Below are 23,867 nucleotides of genomic sequence, written 5' to 3'. Positions count from 1 at the left end.
GATTGAAATTTAAAATTTATTGAAAAAGTTGTGATGAAAACAAGTCTTGACCTAAAAAAAGGTTTTCCAATTTTCCATTAAATATTTAAATGTGTCTTCTTATCTTTAAGAATAAAATTAAATCTGTCAACTGTGCAAAAATGCTCAATTCAATTCTGTTGTTGGCTGTTTGGTTTTAAATAGAAAATTTGTTAGTTCAAGAATCTTGTGTAAATTTACAAAGTTGACTGCATTTGTTATTTTTCAAGATGAGGAATATGCATGCTTTATATGTATCTATGGTAACTGTACATGCTTATATATTTAGTGGTATAAGATTAAGCAGCTGGATAAAAGATAGGAGTTATGAAAAAAAAATATGTGGATATCTTCAGGGTTATTTTCAAGAAATTAAACAAAACAAAAAATGAATTCTAGCTGCTTGATAACTGGGCAATTTCCTTGTTACTATTTTATACATACGCCTTGCTTTACAATTGTTAGTCATCTAAGCACTTGGTTACTATGGTTATCTGATCTTTGTCACAGAAGAGCTTGTTTTCTTCTGAGGTCTTGTCTTTTTCACTGTGGCATGTTGATTCTTGGTATTTAATGAAACACATGTTTGAAAATGTCTTGTTTATTTAACAAGTTCACCTATATAATTTTTGAATTTTAAACAAAGCACATTTATTTTACAAATTAATCATAATATGTACATTTTTAACAGAAATTTGAAAACTGCAATGAAAGTAAATACTAATTGTTTACACAATTAATAGTTTTAATTGAGCATGTGTGCATGATATCTATATAAATATCTCTGCATTTTCCTGTAGAAAAAGTATATACTGGATTAAAAGGGTAACAGTGTATAGAAAGTCAGTAGATCAAAGCTTTCTAGGAAATACAATTCCTATTTAATTGATGATAGTATTTACTAGATGGTATGGATTTTTTTCATTTTTGAAGACTGTACGTTGACCAATATTGCTACCTCAGTGTCATTTGAACTCTGGAGGATAGTTTGTCTCATTGACGATCATACCACATCTCCTTATTTTTACAGTATTATTGAAATAGAGTAATCATATTTTTTCCATCAAAAACACAAACCTCTATCTTTGGTCTAAATCAAACTTCTAGATAATTCTATGTTAAAGAAAAACTTCTTCAACATTGTAGGTGTATTCTACGTTTAAATCTGCCATTAACTGCTTTTAGGAAGAAAATATATTTGCATTTTAACTAAAGAGTGGAAAACTATGGATTTTTGGGGGGATTTCAAAAATGTAATGAAAATATCTTCAAAAAACAAATTTGGAAATATCTATAAAAAAAGTTTTAATCAATACATTTGTATGAGTATTAACCAATAGTGGGAGAGTGTCAGAAGTTAATTATATGAATTTTAAGCTATCAAAAAAATGCTTAGAATATTTATTCTAAAGAATTGATAGGAATAGATAAAGTTATAAAAAAAAGTATGGACCCTCTTGTAGGCAAAAGTAGTTAAAACAACTACCAGTTTTGCTATGAAAACATTCAATTTTCAAGAAAAACATAGCTCATTAGTCATTAAATGTGCTAAGCAAATTAACCCCCCAACCCCCAACCTGAGGTACTTAAGGGTATAGAAATTGGACAGCCAAATGATGCATCTGTTTGATCATGCATAATTAAAGGGTACAAAATACTTGAATTAAAATGGTATTCAAGTACAAGTTCCTAAATTACTTTTAACCTGTTGAAAACGTTTCCTTGTCATTGTGGTCACATGCATCCTTAGCACGGTCAAATGATTCAACTAACAATAATCAATAAATTATTAAAGATTAATATGAAATATTTTCTGGTAACAGCATTTTATCTCTGACTGCATGCCATACATAAACTTTTTACAGGGTAGCTTGTATATAATGGATTTAACAAAATTGGAGAGTTCATTACCAGAATTTCTAGAAATGATTCAAACTTTAATATAAATGATGTTCAGTATATATTCTATAATTAAATAAATACAAAAATAATCCTTTTGATATAAACTTTCCTGTAATCTTTCATGATTTATTTTTCTGATGAAATGATAATGATAAAAACATGTGCTTTAAAATAAATCATAATAAATATAAATTGTCATCAGGTAACCATAGCAACTGCTTCAGTTTTCCCATCATGCATTGTTGTCATTGTTTCATTGTTGTCATCCTGTCACATGACCATCTATTTGACAGAGTCCTTCCAATGTTTATGAAGCTGACTTTATAGAATCATCGAGCAACTCAGAGCTTTCTGACATTCCTGAAGTGGAGGAGGATTCAATAGAGGAAGCCAATGGGAGCTCTATACAAGATGAACAAAGCTCCTCATTGGTCTTTCCAAATCATGACACACCAGTACAGGTCAGGCAACTAACTTCATTTTAATTTCATCACCATTTTAATGCTGTTTTTGGTTTAGGGTTGTTATGGTTCTTAGAATTATATTTTACTTCTAATCTGTTTGGATTTTTTTCCTCAGTCTTTACAATTGTATTATAAGTTTGTAAAATGTAAAACTGTTTAGTTAGTTGTGATTAAACTGTATATTTGTATGGTATCAATAATATGAATGCCTTCTCACCACACTTTTGTTTGGGATACCTCAGACTTCAAAAAAGGCTTTCTCCACCATTTTAGGTAGATGTTACGTGCACATCACAAGTTTCTGCAACAGAAAGCATGATTGCTAATATTCACGATTTGAAGTTAATAGTATGTTCAAATACACTATTTGATAACAGCTAATACAAAATAAAAGAATAAAAAAACACATGCACGAATAAGGATGCTTGTAACTCTGGAAATGATTACACGATCTATATGTACTGTCCGTGATTAGGTAGAATTTTTTTCTTTAATGTATAAACATATTTCTTATCACCTGAAAAAATACAAAATAATTTTTTTTTTTAAATTATTCATATCAATACATCTGTACAAAAAAGTGGAAATATAGGCCATATAAACTCATATATATTGTAATTGTCTGGATATAAAAATATTTTGGATTATATCAGTAGCCCATGTATAAGTCATGTTAAGAATACCTTATTTATCTGGACTTTATTACACGTATCAGGATATTATGTATAATATTAAATAAACAGCTATTATAAATGTACCCAGTTATTTCTGTTGTAAATGTTTACATGTATTATATGTGTATTCAAAGTGTAGTATAAATATTTACCCATAAAAATGCGTTTTTAGAAAAAGTAATTAAGTTTGGGTTGTAGAAGGCTTTTGGAGGCAAAGTCTACTAAAGTAATTAAGTTTGGGTTGTAGAAGGCTTTTGGAGGCAAAGTCTACTATAGTAATTAAGTTTGGGTTGTAGAAGGCTTTTGGAGGCAAAGTCTACAAAAGTAATTAAGTTTGGGTTGTAGAAGGCTTTTGGAGGCAAAGTCTACTAAAGTAATTAAGTTTGGGTTGTAGAAGGCTTTTGGAGGCAAAGTCTACAAAAGTAATTAAGTTTGGGTTGTAGAAGGCTTTTGGAGGCAAAGTCTACTAAAGTAATTAAGTTTGGGTTGTAGAAGGCTTTTGGAGGCAAAGTCTACTAAAGTAATTAAGTTTGGGTTGTAGAAGGCTTTTGGAGGCAAAGTCTACTAAAGTAATTAAGTTTGGGTTGTAGAAGGCTTTTGGAGGCAAAGTCTACTAAAGTAATTAAGTTTGGGTTGTAGAAGGCTTTTGGAGGCAAAGTCTACAAAAGTAATTAAGTTTGGGTTGTAGAAGGCTTTTGGAGGCAAAGTTTACAAAAGTAATTAAGTTTTGGTTGTAGAAGGCTTTTGGAGGCAAAGTCTACAAAAGTAATTAAGTTTGGGTTGTAGAAGGCTTTTGGAGGCAAAGTCTACTAAAGTAATTAAGTTTGGGTTGTAGAAGGCTTTTGGAGGCAAAGTCTACAAAAGTAATTAAGTTTGGGTTGTAGAAGGCTTTTGGAGGCAAAGTCTACTAAAGTAATTAAGTTTGGGTTGTAGAAGGCTTTTGGAGGCAAAGTCTACTAAAGTAATTAAGTTTGGGTTGTAGAAGGCTTTTGGAGGCAAAGTCTACTAAAGTAATTAAGTTTGGGTTGTAGAAGGCTTTTGGAGGCAAAGTCTACTAAAGTAATTAAGTTTGGGTTGTAGAAGGCTTTTGGAGGCAAAGTCTACAAAAGTAATTAAGTTTGGGTTGTAGAAGGCTTTTGGAGGCAAAGTCTACTAAAGTAATTAAGTTTGGGTTGTAGAAGGCTTTTGGAGGCAAAGTCTACAAAAGTAATTAAGTTTGGGTTGTAGAAGGCTTTTGGAGGCAAAGTCTACTAAAGTAATTAAGTTTGGGTTGTAGAAGGCTTTTGGAGGCAAAGTCTACTAAAGTAATTAAGTTTGGGTTGTAGAAGGCTTTTGGAGGCAAAGTCTACTAAAGTAATTAAGTTTGGGTTGTAGAAGGCTTTTGGAGGCAAAGTCTACTAAAGTAATTAAGTTTGGGTTGTAGAAGGCTTTTGGAGGCAAAGTCTACTAAAGTAATTAAGTTTGGGTTGTAGAAGGCTTTTGGAGGCAAAGTCTACAAAAGTAATTAAGTTTGGGTTGTAGAAGGCTTTTGGAGGCAAAGTCTACAAAAGTAATTAAGTTTGGGTTGTAGAAGGCTTTTGGAGGCAAAGTCTACTAAAGTAATTAAGTTTGGGTTGTAGAAGGCTTTTGGAGGCAAAGTCTACTAAAGTAATTAAGTTTGGGTTGTAGAAGGCTTTTGGAGGCAAAGTCTACTAAAGTAATTAAGTTTGGGTTGTAGAAGGCTTTTGGAGGCAAAGTCTACAAACGTATAATTAGATACTTATTTTATTGATTTGTCTTTTTTTTTATTATTTTATAATTTTCGTTTCTTTTTTTTTTCTTTTTTGTGGGAAGGGAGAGATTTTAAGCAGACATCAGTCCCATTTACAGTGAAATAATAAAACAATAAATTATTCAGAAAAAAAATGAAATAGATTTTAACAATATTTTGAATGTTGTGATATTTGATATGTTACATCTAGAATTTTAAATATTTTATAAGAATATTCATTTTAGTAGACTCATTGCAAAAATATGATAACTGATAAGAATATTTGTGCAGTAGTTTAAACAAAGTTTATATGTTAAAAGATATCTTATCTATTGTGTCATTTCCTGCTTTGCTGTCCAGCTTTAGCAAGCTTTGTAACACAGAAGTTAAAAAAAACCTTAAAATTCCATTCAGCATATAGTAACCAAAAGCTATTGATGATAGTTGGTTAATAATTCTTTAAATTCCGAAATTATTGCATACATTGATTATTGCTATTACTGAACAATAGACCAAAATGGCAGATTAATTATTTCATTTCTAAGAAATGCTGTAAAGAAAAAATGCAATCAAAATTTAGAATGGAAGTTTTTTATTTTTGCAAAATCTATCCTGTGGCAATTTCCACAATAATAAAATCAGTGCAATAATTTCGGAATTATAGTGTTTAAATGTTATTATTAAGGTTTTGCTTGTGAAAGTGAAACAACAGCAAAAATTCTGCAATTTTCTTTTTGGTATTTAGTTTATTGAATGATTACAATACAATAATTAATTGGATGATGGTTTCTTTGTTTACAGGATCTAAATGAGGATGATAGTTCCACACCAAGGTCCACATCCACACCGAGGGCTATCCATAAGCCTTCCCAGCCGTCATCAACAGCTCCTCCTACAATTAAAGTAGATCTAGCCACCAAAGATAGGTCTCGTGCCTCACCAAAAATGAAAATTCCAGCTATAGGTAATCAAAAATAAGATTTGAATAGAGTTTATGCTTTTATCATCTTACAATAAAGATTAATTATCAATTCAACAGTTTTCTTTTGAAAATAAAAAGATGTGGTATGATTATCAATGAAACCAGAGACCAAATGATGTAGAAGCTTGTCCATTGTCAATTCTGTTAGCTGTGTGGAAGTCAAAATTGCTCAGGTGCGACAACATGATACATTGAACTTGACCTTCAATTGACCTCAGTCCTGCCCTGAAAATTTCTACTTTCAGAACTGTTAGCGTTATAAAATAATGGCTCATTTTACAATGAAATAGAATTGATCAATTGTATGAAATTTATGAACAAATGAAAGTCTTCTGAATTTTAACTTTTACTGTGCAGCTGTAGTTACCAGCCACTTTATTCACAAACAAATTGTAAGTTATAGTAAAAGGATTTTTGATCTTTGAGATTGTCATGTAAGAAAAATTTATAAACTTTTTATTTCAATAGTCATGATAGCAAATATCAGTCATAAATAGAGTTTCTTCCCTTTTCAGAAATAACCAGGGACAGTAGCTCAGAAAGAGGAAATTCATTGGATGTATCCGAGGATGAAACAGACCTTGATATTAGTTCAAAGGGTAACAGCCCTAGCAAAAAACAACATGAATCTCCGAAAGCTACAAAACAATCTCCAAGAGTTAAAAGTGATATTGATCATGTTGATAGTGAAAGTACTTCAAATATGGATAGTAAATTTGGTGACGAAAATATCAGAAAAAGTGAGGATAAAAATAGACAACCTAGTGATCACTCTCAGACAAACGGTTATCAAAGTTTAGACAGTAGTTTTGATAGCAGTCGGACTATAACGAGTAAAAATAATTCACCACGTTCAATTTCAAATACGCCTAGAAAACAACCTTCAAATGGGACACAAAGTGGTCATGATGCAAACGCTAATAAGGTGATAAGGGAAAATAGTCCAGTACGGACGGTAAAACGTGATGATATTCCACCACTGGATTTAAACGGGTGTGATGACAGAAGTGACGTTGATTCTATCAGTGGAGAAATAAATCCACCGATTGATGATAATCGTGTACGATTATTTGTGGCATTATTTGATTACGATCCAGAATCAATGTCTCCGAATACAGATGCATTAGATGAAGAACTTCCATTTAAGGAAGGGCAGATAATAAAGGTAAAATACAGTACCTTTTGAAAATTTTGATTTGACTTTGTTTAAATTATAAACAAAAATTATATCCTCTGATGTTTCTTTATTGAGTTTGATTAAATATGTGGAATGAAATCAGTTACTGTAAAGTCAGATATTTTTGTATGCATTTATTATTGCTATTTTGAAAAAAATATGTGAATGAACCACAATTAGACTGCTTCACTTGAGTAATTTGAATAGCTACATTTGTTACATTTGAAAAAAAATGATTAAAACAAGATTTAGTGTATAACATCATTGAGACAGCAACACAAAGGCTAAAAAAGAACACAATACAGATAGAGGTGAAGACATGGTTTTTTAAGTTCAAAAGGGATCTGTATTTCAATGGACCTTAAATTGCTTTGAAGTATGATATGTATGTCAACAGATACACATTTTTACATTAGTTATTGTTCATTACCATGATAACAGCTGCTAAATTGAAAAACTAGTCACAATAATTTCAATGTAATATGAGATGCAATACATGCAGTGTTCTCCCCAGGATTTTTGGATAGCACCAGGGTAACGCGTGTGAACAGCTTGGTAAAATGATTCATACAATCAGTTGTGTCGCGTGGCGTTGCTATATTTCTAGTTACTGCAGTTTTTATGTCTCTTGTTTAGTTTTAATACTGTGGTACTGTGTTATGTCAGAATATTATTGGTTAAAAAGATCAATAAACAGTATGTATACTTTTAATATTTTTTAAAAAATAAATTAAACATGATTCATTACATAATATTCATCTAAATTTAAAGTAATTAAATCTTTTATAAAATCCATGATCAATAAAAATAAAATATCATTCAAACAGGAACATATATATTGTTAGATATACTGTTCCCAGATTCAAAAGAGAACAAAAATGTTCAATTTAAAAACCTTAGAAAGAAAGTTGTTGTATGTGAAAGGATTCCTGTCATAAGGGAGATATAAAATTAACAAGAACAAAAGGTACAAAGTTGTGTATAAATTTGAACCAGTTTCTATCTTAAATTTTAATAAAAAGAAATTTTTCATAAATTTTAAAACATTTTGCTATAGATTTCATGAACATGTAAATATTAACCTTTCTTGTCTTTGGTGATAATCAAACATAGATACAGACTTAATACTGCACTGAAATCTAAATCTTGATTTATCATGATCCATTTAAAAAGAATTCCTAAATCTATAAATTTATCTTAGGTCTATAGATCTATAAGTAACATATTCAATGTCAACAACAAAGTCTCCCTATTTTCCCGCCTAAATGACAGGAAGTAGATATAAATAGATTTAACATGTGCTTATGGATTAAAATTGCAAGATCACTTCTGTTATTCATTAATGATCATATGGATATATATATCCAGTTTGAAGGTACAGTCATGCATTTTATTTATAAAATAGAATAGATTGCAGTTAATTGTAAATAATCTTGAATATTCTACGTGAACTAACTGGGTAATTTGATCCTTCCCCTTTGAATTACTTGTTGACAGTTTGAAACCGGAATATCATGCAATAACTATGTCATAATTAACGATAATTTTGTCCATGGTTTAATCAGAGACATATAAAACTATAATATAAGTATTGAGCTAACTTTATAATGTACAAAATATGTACCGTCGTGTGTACAACTAGCGGGTCAACACGGTTTGTGTACAAAGTATTTGCCGACTTGTCAGGTGGTGAGTAAAGCCTTAAAATAGTTATCTTTGATCATAAAGTTATGATCTCTAAATTAAAACACGAAAGAATCATGTAAAAAGTGTTAATTACATCGATTAAATCCAATCAACAAAGGTTAACCTCATAAAGGTAAATCAATCACGTGTAAATAATCCGTGTTGAACTGGTTTGAACTGGTCAAATTTCACCTGGAATTTTATACCGCACGGAAAAGATTTAACAAGTCGTTTAAAACTTTACCGATTTACGATTTTTTAACTGAAAATTTTAGCACCACGGAGAAAAATTATACATTGCGGTAAGAACGATACCACCATGGTGAAAAATTATACATCGCGGGCCCGCGGTCCTTTAAGGACCTGGGGAGAACACTGACATGTATTCACATACATATGTTGATAAGCAGTATGCAGTTTATAGACATTCCCAAAAAGTGTGTCAGACAATCTGTAAGACAGCCTCTATGAATATCTGAATACACAAAGACAATAATGTAGAAACACCATTTTGTGATAATTTCTGTTGTATGCCTTACAAAGAACTGACTGCCAGACAGATGGTTTACCCTGTTTATTAAACTGATTCTAATATATTTTTGTATCATGATTAACTGTACTTTTTATTTTCAGGTAAAACAATTTTTTTTTAATTTTCAGAATATAATATAATAAATATTACATATATATATCATGTGTACATCATTGCACATAGTGCTGTTTAGTTTAGATTTAAAACATACACATTATACACTTTGACATATATTTACACTACTTTTTTAAGATTTAGTTTGAATATTAGGTTATATGCAATGTAAGCTTAATGGCTCAAATTCCATAGGTTTATTTAGAAATTTGTGAGGGATGTTTTCTGTTTTAAAAGACTATTTGCATGTATGGTGGACAGTTATTGCTTTCAAAATTTTAAATTTGAATTAAACCTTGTACAAGTTCAGATAAATTGAATTTTTATAATATATATAAGTAATTTTATGATTTTTTTACATTTAAAATTAACTTTTATTTTTTGCAGCTTAATTTACTAATTTTGATTAACAGTTGTTATTAACTTGGAATATGGGTCAATTTTGAAAATCAAATTTAGTAGATTAGTACACTAAAGTTACATTTTTGTAAGCCAGTTAGTTTACTCACTGAATAAATAATTGCAACATAGTTTATTTTAGTGTTTAGTTTCGATTTAACCAGATAAACATTTAAAAATGACACAACTAATACACTATACAACTGATTATACATTCCTCTGTTTATATAATCAAGATAACCTCCCTTTGGAGATGTGATTTTTCATCAACATGATCAGAGCAAGTGATTCCTATAAATTTAAATTTTGAAATAGTAAAATTTATATTGAAATTGTGGCTCATAACAGCTATTAATGTCTACTTTGTGTGCTTATGAAATAATAATATAAAAAATAGCTTTGAATTTAGTTATCTTGGTTATGGCCATTGTTTTAGTGGGTTGATTGTTTGGGACTCGGTAAAAAGGAGATATCTGTTCCAACCTCTTCGTTTAAAAGAGTTCTGTATGATAAAACTATTCTATTTATCTTTCAGATATTTGGTGATAAAGATGCTGACGGGTTTTATCGCGGAGAATCTAATGGCAGAGTAGGTTATGTCCCCTGTAACATGGTTTCTGAAGTTCAGGTAGATGATGACGAATTAGCTGACCAACTGCTTAAAGAGAGTCAAGGAACTACATTTAATATCAATGCTCAATTAATAGGTAAGACCTCAATGATGATGCTTAAGGATTTAGGCTGTATAAATTCAAAAATAAAAACTTTTTCACCAATAATGTAACATAATAAAAATTGTAATGAAATAAAAAATAGGTCTGAGTGCTTGTTTTAGAGTAGTAGTAGTAAAGGTAGAAGTATTAGTGAGAAATTGATATTGCTGGGTTTTTCTTGGCATTGTGGGATAAAATGAAAAACCAGGAAAAAGAAAAATATAAGTGATAGACAACTTTCAAATTTGTGCATTCCCCATATATTTCTATGTCATAATGCTTATATGTTATTTTCATTTTACCAAAAAATGACAATTTACATCCTAATATTACCAGGGGGGGTTCTTTTCCTATACAGATATATACACAGACGTGCCGCTGGTAATGGTCACTGTTTTGGAATGTCAAAGAGATCGACAAATGTTCATCTTCTGTTTAGATATATGTAAAAACTGTGTTCTGATCTCTTTATATAATAATATGAATATGTGGTTAACTTCTAAATAAGATGTCATTATAGTTGGGAAATATTAATAAATGTGTTGTCATTTTCCTATTAATTATATGAATGGGTAGGGATTTTCATGTAAATCAATTTATGATTGAGGGTGTTTCTTAAACCCCAGCTGGGCGTCTGTACCTAAATTTGTATGTTGAGACACCCCCCATGAATTTTACCTATGATACATCTCTTATTGTAAACCTGAACAGTTTAATCATATTTGCGAACACCTTTTCATTCTGAATATGCATAAAATACTTGCTACTGGACATCAAGAAACAACAATTAATCGTAAACATTTTATTTGACAGGTAATGATCATTTTATCAAGCCAGTAAAAAGTTCTGATGAACTGTCGACTAGTCCCAGTAGTATGTTACCAGTCTACGATTCTGATAACATGAGGCGTATGGTAGCTTTGTATGATTACGACCCACAGGAACTCTCACCCAATGTAGATGCAGAGGTAAGACAATTTCTATAAATAGGGCTAAGAACTAAAGAATTATGTGATTACTATACATTGTTTCATATATATACAATTTAGTTATACAAGTATTAGAAACATCTAGAAAATGCAATTAACACTTGGTAAAATTTGTGTGTCTGAGGCACTATTTTGTATTTACCTTCATCAGAAACACTCATACAAGCTGAAAAGTCATCAGCTATATGACCAAAAGAGACGTAAAACAAATACCCACATTTGTCTGAGGTCAACTTTGCCTGAGGGAGTTGAAAACCTTAGTTTCTAAATAATTTATAAATTTATCAACGGGGAATTTGAAATAAGTAAATGTTTTAAATTATGTTGGTACTGAAGCACTGACTACTGATCTGATGATATTTAAGAATGCAATGGTTTTGCAGCGTATTTCATCCTGTTTTTGAGCAGAGTGCAAAAAAAAATAAAAATTTTGAGACAATGTATAAATTATGAATTTGAAGTGGACAAAGTGGAAAATTTGAAAATTCTGCCAACCAGTATTCCTTCATGAAATCAAAGATAAAACTATATAAAAACAGATTATCAACAAATTTGTATATGTAAATTTATGTTCTAAATGTGTTATATCCTAAATAAATACAGTAAAATGTTGCATTTCATTGGCAAGTACCCCATCTTGACAAATGTAACATTATCAAAATCCTTTTATTTCAGGTTGAACTTTCATTTAAAGTAGGGGACATAATTATGGTTTATGGTGAAATGGATGATGACGGCTTCTTCATGGGCGAACACAATGGAAGGCGAGGCCTCGTTCCTTCTAACTTCCTCCAGGAGGCGCCACTTACAGACGATGAAGCCATGGAGAGTGCTAGCGTTGTATCACCCGCCAGGTCAGGAGAAAGTCTCGCCACTCTGTCTCGCCAGTCAGATACAGTAAGAGATCCAACATTCTCCATGCATGTTTAGTGTTGTCAAATTTTTGTTGATTTGTTTTGATTTCACTGATTTTGGTTGCAACATTGCACTTTAGCACCTTCTGTTTGCCAACAAAACTTAAAACTATTCTAAATCTCTTGCAAACCCTTTCTGTCTACTCTTTGATCCTGATGAAAATCATTTATTCATTTTCTGATTGTTTGATTGTTAATTGTTGAGTAACCTTATGAATATTTCAGCCATATTAAGGACAATTTAGTTTTTTCAGATTTTTGTAATTTAAATTCTTCATATGAATAATTTGCATGAATTATCAATTGATGTGTTTGACTCTTGATTTAACATTGTTTTTAATTATTATTTCAAAAGAGAATCTACTTTTTAATGTTTTATTGCAAAACAATAATTTTACACTTGTGAATAATTAATTTTTGCATTCAATTATTGACTTGAATGAGTTTTTAAATTGTAATAAAAAAAAGCAAAAATTTAATCAAACTGTTCAAATTATATATAGCTTTTATAGCAAAGATATTGTTTTTTTTAGACCAAATTGTATGAATTTTGACATCAATATTCTTTTTCAATTTTAAACAAGGGTTTGCAAAGTTTGTTTAAAGTGGCATACAGTAAAATGTGGTTTTCTCTGAACATGGCATGCTGTAATGTGTGATCCTTACTTTTAAGATTGGTTTTCTTCCTATATCTTATGTTATATTTGTATATGTGTTGAATTAATATCACACTTTTGTTTGGACACTTTCAGCATGAAACAACCTTGATAGTTTATACTGAGGCTACTTTAACAGAATGAATTTTAATTTTACAACTTAATACTTTTAAGATGGTTCCTCTTTAAAAATCATTGTTTTTAGTTCATGTGCCTGCCAACCCTCCTACTCATTCAATAATGAAAAAAAGTCTTTGCAAATTTGATGAGTAAAAGGGTTTTGGAGATAAGACTCAGTATACATTGTCAGAGGGTTAAAACATTGGCCAATGAACCTGAATTGATATATGTATATATCTGTCAGTTATTTTGTTTTTGTAATGTTTTTAATTATTTTTAAAAATATACCATGTGAGTTTTAAGATTACCAAAAAATGCTATAGAATCAAAATTAATTATCATCACTGACATCTTTGACCTTATTGATGTACAAATTAAACTTATTTCAATTTTTTATTTCTTTTCAAGATTATATATTTATTAAAAAACGCCAGTTTTTCTTAATCTGTTTAATTGTTGGTTACATTTCTAAGCCATTTTTTTCCCTTTATTCAATGATTGGATATTTTTTTAGTTTTCATTGATATGGCTTTCTTTTGTCCATTTAGCTCATAAAAGCTTGCCAAATAAATTTACTATTTTTCATTTCGATGTTTTCAAATATTAGAATTTGGGTTTCATTTGTTTATTATATCACAAAACACAGAACACATATCTGTATACGTTTCAATTATCTGCACAAAAAGTGTGTCTAAATTTAATATATAAATGCACTCACTCACTTTTTATACCTTTTTTTGTATTTATTGATATTTGATATTTTCTGAACAAAGATACAAAAAAATAGTTAGTATACAGGATAACAGATAAGGCCAAAAAAAAAACACATCATAGTTGCTTTTTTCTTCTTTTTTTTTTCTTTTTTTGATAAATGCATTGTAGCAAGACAGATACACCATAAGAAGGCCATAAAAGAATTCTTTTGGTCATAGATCAACTATTTTTTTAATGTTGATCATAAGGGAAATGTATTTTTGTACATTTCAAATTTTTATTAGGAATAATAAAGTGTAAATATTTAATGACGATGGCTAATATGATTTTCAGTTGTTTGATAATGCATTGAAAATTCTAATTAAATTCTTTTGTGATAGTGATGAGAAATGGAAAATATATTTTAGTATTTTGATTCAGATTAGAAAAAACATGGTATATTTATTGTTTGTTTTTCCAGACCCCTGTGATATCACCATGACAACAGCCGTCCCCTAGGTAACGGTTGCTCAGTAAACATAATTGCACACTTTCAACCATTTCCAAAACTGAACATTTGTGCGAGCTTTAGTTATGCCAATGCAGCTTATTATTGAACGTTAGATAGTTTTGGAAATGGTTCACAGATTAGAGTTGCTGAAATGTTTGTTGATAAGTAAAATTGTATGTAAATCTTTAAAAAATTCTGAAAAGAATCATGACTTTTAGATTAAACCTACATGACATATAGACAACAATATCATTTAATAAAGTAACTTCTTTTTGTATTAACTTATCCATATTTATATCATGTTGATTTCTTTCAAGGACAAATTCAACTATTTTATGTTATTGCAGCATACAAACAATATTCGTGTATAGTTGGAAAATATAAAATTTACTTGAACTCGCTATGAAACAATTAGAAAAGCTAGGCGAGCCTTTTTTAATTCAAGTTATAAAACTCTCTTTTTTTCTATTTGAAATTTAACATTTTCTGAAGCAATAAGCATTTCAGCAAATACAAGAATTGCATGAGAATGTAAAGAGATTGCATGAACTTTGCACACTTTTGCACTAAATGATTGGTGTTTGCAAGCAGTGCTTCAAAATGGCAGAAGGGATATTGTACACATGTAAGCTTTATACTACCATTGATGATTGAACAAGTGCTCAAACCAATTATGTAGAAAATGTAAAAATTGTACTATTGTTAGCTGAATGCACCAAGTTTGAAAATATCATTAAAAGTTCATTATTTGATGACAAATCAGGACATCAGCTCATACTTTTATGACAGATCAGGACATGTACTTATACTTTTATGACAGATCAGGACATGTGCTTATACTTTTATGACAGATCAGGACATGTGCTTATACTTTGATGACAGATCAGGACATGTGCTTATACTTTTATGACTGATCAGGACATGTGCTCATACTTTGATGACAGATCAGGACATGTACTCATACTTTTATGACTGATCAGGACATGTGCTCATACTTTGATGACAGATCAGGACATGTGCTCATAATTCGATGACAGATCAGGACATGTGCTCATACTTTTATGACAGATCAGGACATGTGCTCATACTTTTATTCATTCCCACAATATGATTGAAAAATTAGTGATTTCACAAAACTGAAAAGAATACCTGTCGATCAACTGAAGACAATAGAAACTTGTTCAATCTATTAGAATAATTGGCCAAGAGTAAAATACATAAATGTTAATCTTTAATCAGATGGTGAACTTCCAATGCTATTTTAAAACCCAGTTTTACTGAAAGACTTTGTTGAAAAAGTATTCTTTTGAGTAGTGGTAAAGTAAGCTCTACAGCAGATTCCATTAGAATGCTTGTGACACACGACACTCTCCCTATCTTACACTCGTGACACCTGACACACTTTCTTTTCTTCCTATCTTACACTCGTGACACATGACACACTTTCTTTTCTTCCGATTTTACATTTTCCGTTATTGGGGAGTTATACACAGACTTGTCAGTAAGAAGCACAACTATTCTCACTATTTGATTTACACAAGTGTTGATAAGTGCAAACATTTATACACAAACGTAAAATTTGCTATGTTAACATTATTTCTATGATATGAAAGGGTGTCAGTAGTATGTATTAGTTGGTCTAATTTAAAAAAAAAAAAAAGTTCATGCGTTAAATTTAAAAAACTGCCATAAATTCATACCTTTTAAGTGGAATACCATTGTAATTTTGGGGAAGATAGCAGAAGCAGAACCAAGATTTTTGAAAGGGGGTGTAATTCTTGTAATTCTAGAAAACATAATATATACAGCCCAGCTGATCTGATGAAATTTTTTTTGAATAATGTTATGCTAAAAAGTCATATAACTAGTAAATAACGAAAACAAAACAAAATTTTTTTTTTGGGGGGAAGCATTCTATGCCCCTCCCACTGGATAGGGTTGTCAGTAGCATGCAAACTGAATAAATTTTGGTCAATTCAGTTATCTGCCCTTACCTAGTATTTAGGGGATCAAATAAAATTGAGTTGAACTTCTTCAATTTTAGTTGGACAACAGTAGAAAACTCTGACGACAACAGCAGCATGAATACAGATGAAATAAAACAAATTTTCAACCCAACTTTTAGATCTAAAACACTCATACAAATGCTTAGAAACTCATTTCAATCACTTTTGAAAGGACATCGCTCACTAAGTGATGAGGAAATGAAATAATAAGAAAAGATGAGGTATTTTTAGAAATTTAGGTTTATATATGGTTTTGGTTCGAACTTTTTTCAGTAGGTTTAGCTTTTGAAATTAACCATATATTTTTAGCTCACCTGGCCCGAAGGGCCAAGTGAGCTTTTCTCATCACTTGTCGTCCGTCGTCGACGTCAGTCGTCGTTAGCTTATTACAAAAATTTTCTCCTCTGGTGTAAAACTGATTATCAGGTCAAGATCTATCTGCCCTGAAATTTTCAGACGAATCTGACAACCTGTTGTTGGGTTGCTGCCCCTGAATTGGTAATTTTAAGGAAATTTTGCAGTTTTTGTTTATTATCTTGAATATTATTATAGATAGAGATAAACTGTAAACAGCAATAATGTTCAGCAAAGTAAGATCTACAAATAAGTTGCCATAACCAAAATTGTCAGTCGACCCCTTTAGGAGTTATTGCCCTTAATAGTCAATTTTTAACAATTTTTTGTAAATTTTTGTAATCTTTTACAAAAATCTTCTTCTCTGAAACTACTAAGACAAATTTAACCATACTTGGCCATAATCATTATAAGGGTATCTAGTTTAAAAAATTTGTCCGATGACCCCGCCTTCCAACCATCATGGCCGACTTGGTTAAAAATAGAACATAGGGGTAAAATGCAGTTTTTGGTTTATATCTCTGAAACTAAAGCATTAAGGGCAAATTTGACAGGTGGCAAAAATGTTCATCAGATTTAGATTTATCTGCCCTGAAATTTTCAGACGAAACCGACAACCTGTTGTTGGGTTGCTGCCCCTGAGTTAGTAATTTTACAAAAAATTTGCAGTTTTTTGTTATTATCTTAGATATCATCATAATATCTAATATCTAATACTATTAATTATGATTTTAACCTTATTTTACATGATTTCCAAAGCATCAGTAAATACAGGTGAGCGACACAGGCTCTTGAGAGCCTCTAGTTTTGTGTATATGAATGAAGTAATCATTTTTATTTTTGACGGTGTTTAAAGGTTATGAATGTTACCTACTTGTATTAAAATGGTATGCCTGACGACTTTCCATATACATGACCATCTGTACGTCATCAAGAGTTGAGAAGTCCCATACTTAATCCATTTATTAATTCCATTATTGTTGATTGACTAAAAATATTAATTTTGGTAAATAATTATTTGAAATAATGCCTATAAGTAGTTGTATAAGAATTTTAGATAGCAGTTGTTTTTAGTTTGATGCTTTCAATCTCCAATCACTTATTTCACAGTAATAAAATTATGGCAAAAACCTTTGAATTTACAGAACATCAGAACAAATAGGACAAATAAATTTAAAAATCATAATATGACTTAAAGTTGATGTGGGGTATATCTATTATTAAAACAACATAATTTTTGGGGCACTTTATAGCTTACTGTTCGGTGTGCGTGTTGAAGACCGTACTGTGACCTATAATGGTTTACTTTTATAAATTGTGACTTGGATGGAGAGTTGTCTCATTGGCACTCATACCACATCTTCTTATATCTATATAACCAACAATATAAGAAAAAGACACACCTGATACCAATTTTCTGTAGTAAAATTTTTCATATTTAGTATTTGTGATCTAGAATTTGGGCACGAATTTGTATGAATTAGGGAAAAAAATGGAGTTTTGATTTTTATTATGGTATTTTTTTCTTCAGTGAAAAAGGTGAGATATTTGTTGAAAATGTGTGTATTTTGTTAGAATGGCTAGTTGGTTGGTGTGTAATTAACATTCTTTGAAGTGGTATTTTTTCTCACTTTATAGACATTAAATGAAAATTTTTGCATTGATTTCTTTGAGGGAAGTGGGTGTGATTAATTTTTTGACTGAGAAAGAGGAAAATTTGTTTTCTGAATTAAGAAATTCAAATTAAAAACATTTTGTACGTTTAATTTTGACATTATTTTCAATTGTATACAACAGTGCTGTGTAACAAGAGAGGATATATGTTATTTCCATGTGTAAAAAAAATAGGTATCCACCTTTAAAATTTGTAAATAGCCTGGATTTTTTTTTAGTTGTTTCAGGCCTTAAAATTCCCCTGAAAACAACAAGAATTAAAAAAAAAACACCATGTAATTTAGGGTGATATCAATTGCTCCAGAAGGGTAAGCAGATCTTGCTCCACATGCGGCACCTGTCATGTTGCTCCTGTAAATGGAGGCTTGTTCAAATGTCTTACAGTCAATGCTAACTTATCTTTTCTTTATCTTTGCCTTCTGCTAACATCTTTGAAAAAAGTGAATGTCCTTGAAAGTTCGTGACATTTGGATTTCAAATAAGAGTGGGAACCCTGTAAAAAAATGTTTATTTTATTTTTTAAGGTTTTCATATTCTCTGATAAAATAAAATTTCTATTGTCATCTTTTTAGCTTTAATTCAACATTTTTCAAATGGAATAGTATTAGACTCATAATCTTACAAAATATTTGTTCTAAATACTGAAATGTATTTTACAAAGTTTTTTTTATTTTTATTTTATTTCAGCAGACACAGAGGGTGGGATCACATGCCACAGTGGAGCCTCTACCACAGGATAGGTTAGATAACTCTAATCAGAAAACTGATTCCCGGTCTACTACACCAGATGAAGTCAAGCAAAAACGCAAAGGAAGCAGCTTCTTATCAAAAGGAAAAAATATTTTCAAAAAGTTGACAAGATAACATACACAAAAATATATAGATAGTTTCATGTACATCTTCAACCCAGTGTAATTATTAAATGAAAACAAAAATATATTCTAAAGAAAAGAATGTAATAAAAATTTAAAACAATAGTACATTTGCCTCGAAAAAATCTCTGTGCATTAAAAATGCATACAAAAAATTTAAGAAATTTTTTTTTGATTTGATAATGAAATAACAAAGAAAAGATGTTGTTTTAACTATAAATTCCATACACTATTTCATTTGATTTACAAAGAAACTTAAATACATAAGTATGAGGTCATTTTCATTTTAATTATTTTGAAGGGTGCTGTACTGCTAAATAATATTTTAAAAGCTGATTTTACATTCTACATGAATAATTTACCTAACGGTAAAATGAATCAATGTAAATGTTGTCATCACTGAAGAGATATTTCTTGTGGTGATGTGCCTCTGGTGCAGTAAAGCTGGTACCATTAATGTCTTTGTTAAAGAGAAACAGCACACAGTACCCAAATATCTTTTTTACATTACACTGGGTTGATTCTGAGATTTACTACAGAGCTTTCATTGGAAATTATTTACTGTAAATTTAACATTTGTAAAAGTTAGGTTATTTATTAAGGCTATAAGTTTTTCTTTGTATTAATTTGCTCAGCCTTTTTTTTTAAGTTGCTAAAACTTTGAAACACATATATCATGTATAATAGGCTGTACTAAGGAAGAAATTTGGTGAACTCTTAAAATTTATTAGATATTTTTAAAAGCTGAGGAAAGAAAATCATGTTATTTTTGTATGTTATAAATTATAAGGTTTGACAACAAATGAATTTTTTCAGTATTTTGTTGCCAAAAAATAGATAATCAAAATTATGTTTACATAACTGTGTTGTGAACTGTCAAGGTTGTGATATAATTTATTTATTTATAAGAAAAATATTTTTTTCTTCAGTCACATTCCTCATTCGAATTGAAAGATTTTATTTTCACCAACTTACACATGTATTAAGAAAAATGGGAAATGTTTTTTTGTCTTGCCTTTGAGGAACAAATGAGCCTATATTGGGTATCCTAGATCTGTTTCTGAAATATACATCTTTAATGGATGTACATTTGGAAGAGAACAAAACTATAGTACAGTGTGGACTATAAGGTTAAATCTACAAAAATTTAGGCCACAAATTTTTCACTTTTTTTTTCTAAAGTAGCAAAATTATTGAAATTATTCCCTTTAGAATATAATAAGAATTAGTGAATATGTTTTTTTTTAACCAAAATATGTTTTAATTACAATCAAATCAATTTCAATTGATTTAAATATTCAATAAGTCTCATAATATAGGATGCTGGGATGTCATTCTACTTCAAACTAACAAAGTATTGGCCATCCTGCTGCATCCCAAAATAAAAAGTTAGCTTGAGTCAACAAAGATTTTTTTGACATGGCCTTGATGTATTTTGTTATGGTGCTAAGTCAATTCATTGTAAATTTGTGTATATGTTTATTTATTCATTTGACAAGTCTGATATTAGTCTTAATTTTTTCCAAAAACTATTTTCATACTGTCCAGCATTCCGATTCTTCTCTTTTAAGATGTAAATTACTGGTATTTGTTTGTTTAGGATTTTTAAATTATAATTATACATATTTCTTGTATGTTTGATTGGGAAATGAGAAAACTAGAAAATCAAAATAAATTGATAAGTATAAAAGGTAGAAAGCTTAATTTGATTTTCTTTTTCTTTTTTTTCGGTTTTCTTATTTGAGAAATCCTGCTTTACTGATCAAACTGTATAGAGTTATCTTTGACAAAAATAATGGCATTTTATAGACCGGTTTGCATTTTTATTTAGCAAAGGACTAGAAAATCCTGTTATGTAGCATTATAAAATATTTTGCTAGTACAGTAAATGTGATATGGGAGTTAGCTCCCTTGTTTGAAGACACACATTGCTTAAGCTCCCTACTTTCAAGATATATTGTGAGTTAGCTCCTGTCCAAAAGCTATCTGGCTAGTATTGTAACTGTGATACATGAATTAGCTCTATTCAAAATCACGTTGTGGGTTACTTCCCTTATTCAGTTCAGACCAAACTGCATTTGTTGGCATTTTTATTTGTAATCATCTGTTCAAATCTTGACAGTCTCTGTTACATTCTCCTCAGATGAAACTTTATCATTATCTATGGAAAGCTAGGTTCTAATCATCTTAATTATTTTGACCTTTAAAAATGCACTTAAATTCAACAGTGTTTCCTTCAAATTTTGATTAACAATTGGTCAGTATTTCTACTAAGGCAGATATCAATTTGGTTAACTGGACACATTATACTAAAATTATACCTTAAGTATTGGGGAAAACAATACAGCTTGATGTTACAGTTTTATTCCTGAATAATTATTTCGAAAAGATTCATCAATGTGTCAGAGATTTCGAGATATTTTTCGATAATATTCGTTACATGTATGATATATCATTAGATCAGTATCACATGATTAGATATTTATATGCTGTTGACAACGCTATATTAGTTTGACGTCTATATTAACATTTTGTTAGGTATACCCTTCGGCAAATATATCTCCTGGTACAGTATTATGTTTAAACGTATATGCCAAAATTGTACATTATTTTACGTTGGTGCAAGGGCCTTTTATTTCAAGTGGAAATTTTTAGTAATTTACGTCCAGAAAATATAAACTCAAATGAAAAATACTTCCAAATTATTTTTCAAATTATAGGAAAAACTATATAGTGCCTAATGTTGAAATTTAGGAGGTTTATTAGTTTCAAGTTTTAAGGGCCAGACAGGGATAATTAGATGTAAGGGTTTTTTTCTATTTTTTTGTTTTTTACTGATGTACATACCATGTTCCTACTTTTGCCAAACATTATAGTAACTCTTCCAAACAATTTTTTTATTTTTCTGCCAGTAGGTTTAATTTGCCGAAGGTACCACAAAGATGACTGTGATGGCATTTATTATAGGTTGTATTGTATAGGACTTGCCATAAAAGTGTATGAAAGTTGTGTGTGTACATGTGTGAGCGCCTTATGTGTTGTGTATAAGCCTGTATAACAGTATTCTGTTATGTATTGTGATATTTAACATCCATTCAAATATCATAAATTATTTTGATATGTTTATTTTGTTGTTTCTTGTTTATGACCTGTTTTATTATGGTGCACCGCCATTGTTAACTTTTCTTCAGCTATCATCAAATAATCTCCTCAAATAATCTACGAGTCATGTCACATTAAGATTGTGCATGTAATATTTGCCACTAGACACAGACATCTTTACATCCATTCATCCTTTATTGTAGAATTACATATCAGCTGAGAATAATAAACAGCTGATTTCAATTCCATGTGAACATTGACATGTTATGAAACAAAAGACAACTGGCATGTTTCCAGCCTTGGGACAGGCACATTTGGAGTGGATTAATGTTTTAACCCACAGTTGCAAATATAACTTGCATGTCTGGACGAGAACATTTTAATGTGATTTGAATATGAACCCTGCTTTGAACTGCTGAGTATGATTTGACAGGCAAGATTATGAGGCTTGTTCACACAAGGTAACTCTACACTGGAAGACCTCTGACCCTGTCCAGGCACATTATGACTTTATGCTCTAACTCTTAAAAAATGCTACATGTTACATATACAAGCAGCAAATATCAACTTTCAAGTCTGGTTTGACTCAGTAGTGTATTGAATCCATGACTTCCTGCACTCATTGGCAACAATCTACCATGGATTTTGGAGTAATTGAACAAAATTGTGTGTTGCAACTCAACTTTCTTTGGTTCTAGACGTACTTCAATGAGGTATTTTATTAAAATAAATGTCTTTAGCATTGATGTATTTGTCTAAATACATGTGTCGGTGTTGAAGTTGGAAAAAACTTTAAAAGTACATAATTCTCACTGTTAATAACTCCTATAACCAGAGACATATAGATACATTGTATATATGTCTCTGCTATAAATCATGGTATCAAGTTTTATGCAACATAAATTTGAATTTTATTTTTTATACGACCGCAAAAAAATTTGCGGTCGTATATTGGTATCACGTTGTCCGAAGATATTTGGTTTCCAGACAATAACTTTAGTAAATGTGAATAGAAATCTATGAAATTTAAACACAAGGTTTATAACCGCAAAAGGAAGGTTGGAATTGATTTTAGGGGTTATAATCCTAACAGTTTAGAGGAATTATGGGCCAAAAAGGGACCAAATAAGCATTTTTCTAGTTTCCAGACAATAACTTGTGGAACGGTGTATGGATCTCTCTGAAATTATTCCACAAGTTTCCATACCATATAGGGATGGTTAGGATTGGCTTTGGGGGGGTTATGGCTCAAACCGTTTAGGAATTAGGGGCAAAAAAGGGGGAAAACAAGGGTTTCCTGGTTAATGGACAATTAAAAAAAGTACAATGTTATGTTTGGATTGCCTCCCTTACACTGCTTTTAAATTATGTATAAAGAAATGTTGTATTGTCTTGAGGTGATAAGTTTTCAATTTATTTTTAGAAGTTACAATTTAAAAATGCTGATTAAGGAATATTAATTTTAGCCATGATTATGTATGTCATTTTCTATTTTAAGACTTTTATGATGTATTTAAATGGGTTATTATGGTTGCAAACTCCATTGGAAACTTGAATTGAGATTA

General features: G+C 30.3%; 1 protein-coding gene across 21 annotated transcripts in view; it reads left to right on the top strand.

Moving 5' to 3' along the window:
• The window catches only part of LOC127712109 (RIMS-binding protein 2-like), a 172,177-nt gene extending 149,851 nt beyond the window's left edge, over window positions 1–22,326 (top strand). For 12 of the 21 annotated variants that reach the window (XM_052218331.1, XM_052218332.1, XM_052218320.1 and 9 more), the window contains 7 exons: window positions 2,214–2,381; window positions 5,610–5,772; window positions 6,306–6,955; window positions 10,234–10,405; window positions 11,225–11,379; window positions 12,076–12,297; window positions 19,016–22,326. In XM_052218331.1, coding sequence (XP_052074291.1) covers window positions 2,214–2,381; window positions 5,610–5,772; window positions 6,306–6,955; window positions 10,234–10,405; window positions 11,225–11,379; window positions 12,076–12,297; window positions 19,016–19,192 — 1,707 coding nt within the window. In that variant the 3' untranslated portion in view covers window positions 19,193–22,326. Of the gene's footprint in view, window positions 1–2,213; window positions 2,382–5,609; window positions 5,773–6,305; window positions 6,956–10,233; window positions 10,406–11,224; window positions 11,380–12,075; window positions 12,298–14,264; window positions 14,303–19,015 lie in introns of all 21 variants that reach the window. The other 9 variants (XM_052218328.1, XM_052218327.1, XM_052218323.1 and 6 more) reach the window with 8 other exon arrangements.
• The last annotated feature ends 1,541 nt before the right edge of the window (window positions 22,327–23,867 follow it).

The sequence above is a fragment of the Mytilus californianus genome, unplaced genomic scaffold, assembly GCF_021869535.1.
Source record: "Mytilus californianus isolate M0D057914Y unplaced genomic scaffold, xbMytCali1.0.p SCAF_8, whole genome shotgun sequence".
Taxonomy (NCBI): domain Eukaryota; kingdom Metazoa; phylum Mollusca; class Bivalvia; order Mytilida; family Mytilidae; genus Mytilus; species Mytilus californianus.
The sequence above is the reverse complement of the archived record's forward strand: the minus strand, read 5'-3'. Positions and strand labels throughout refer to the sequence as shown.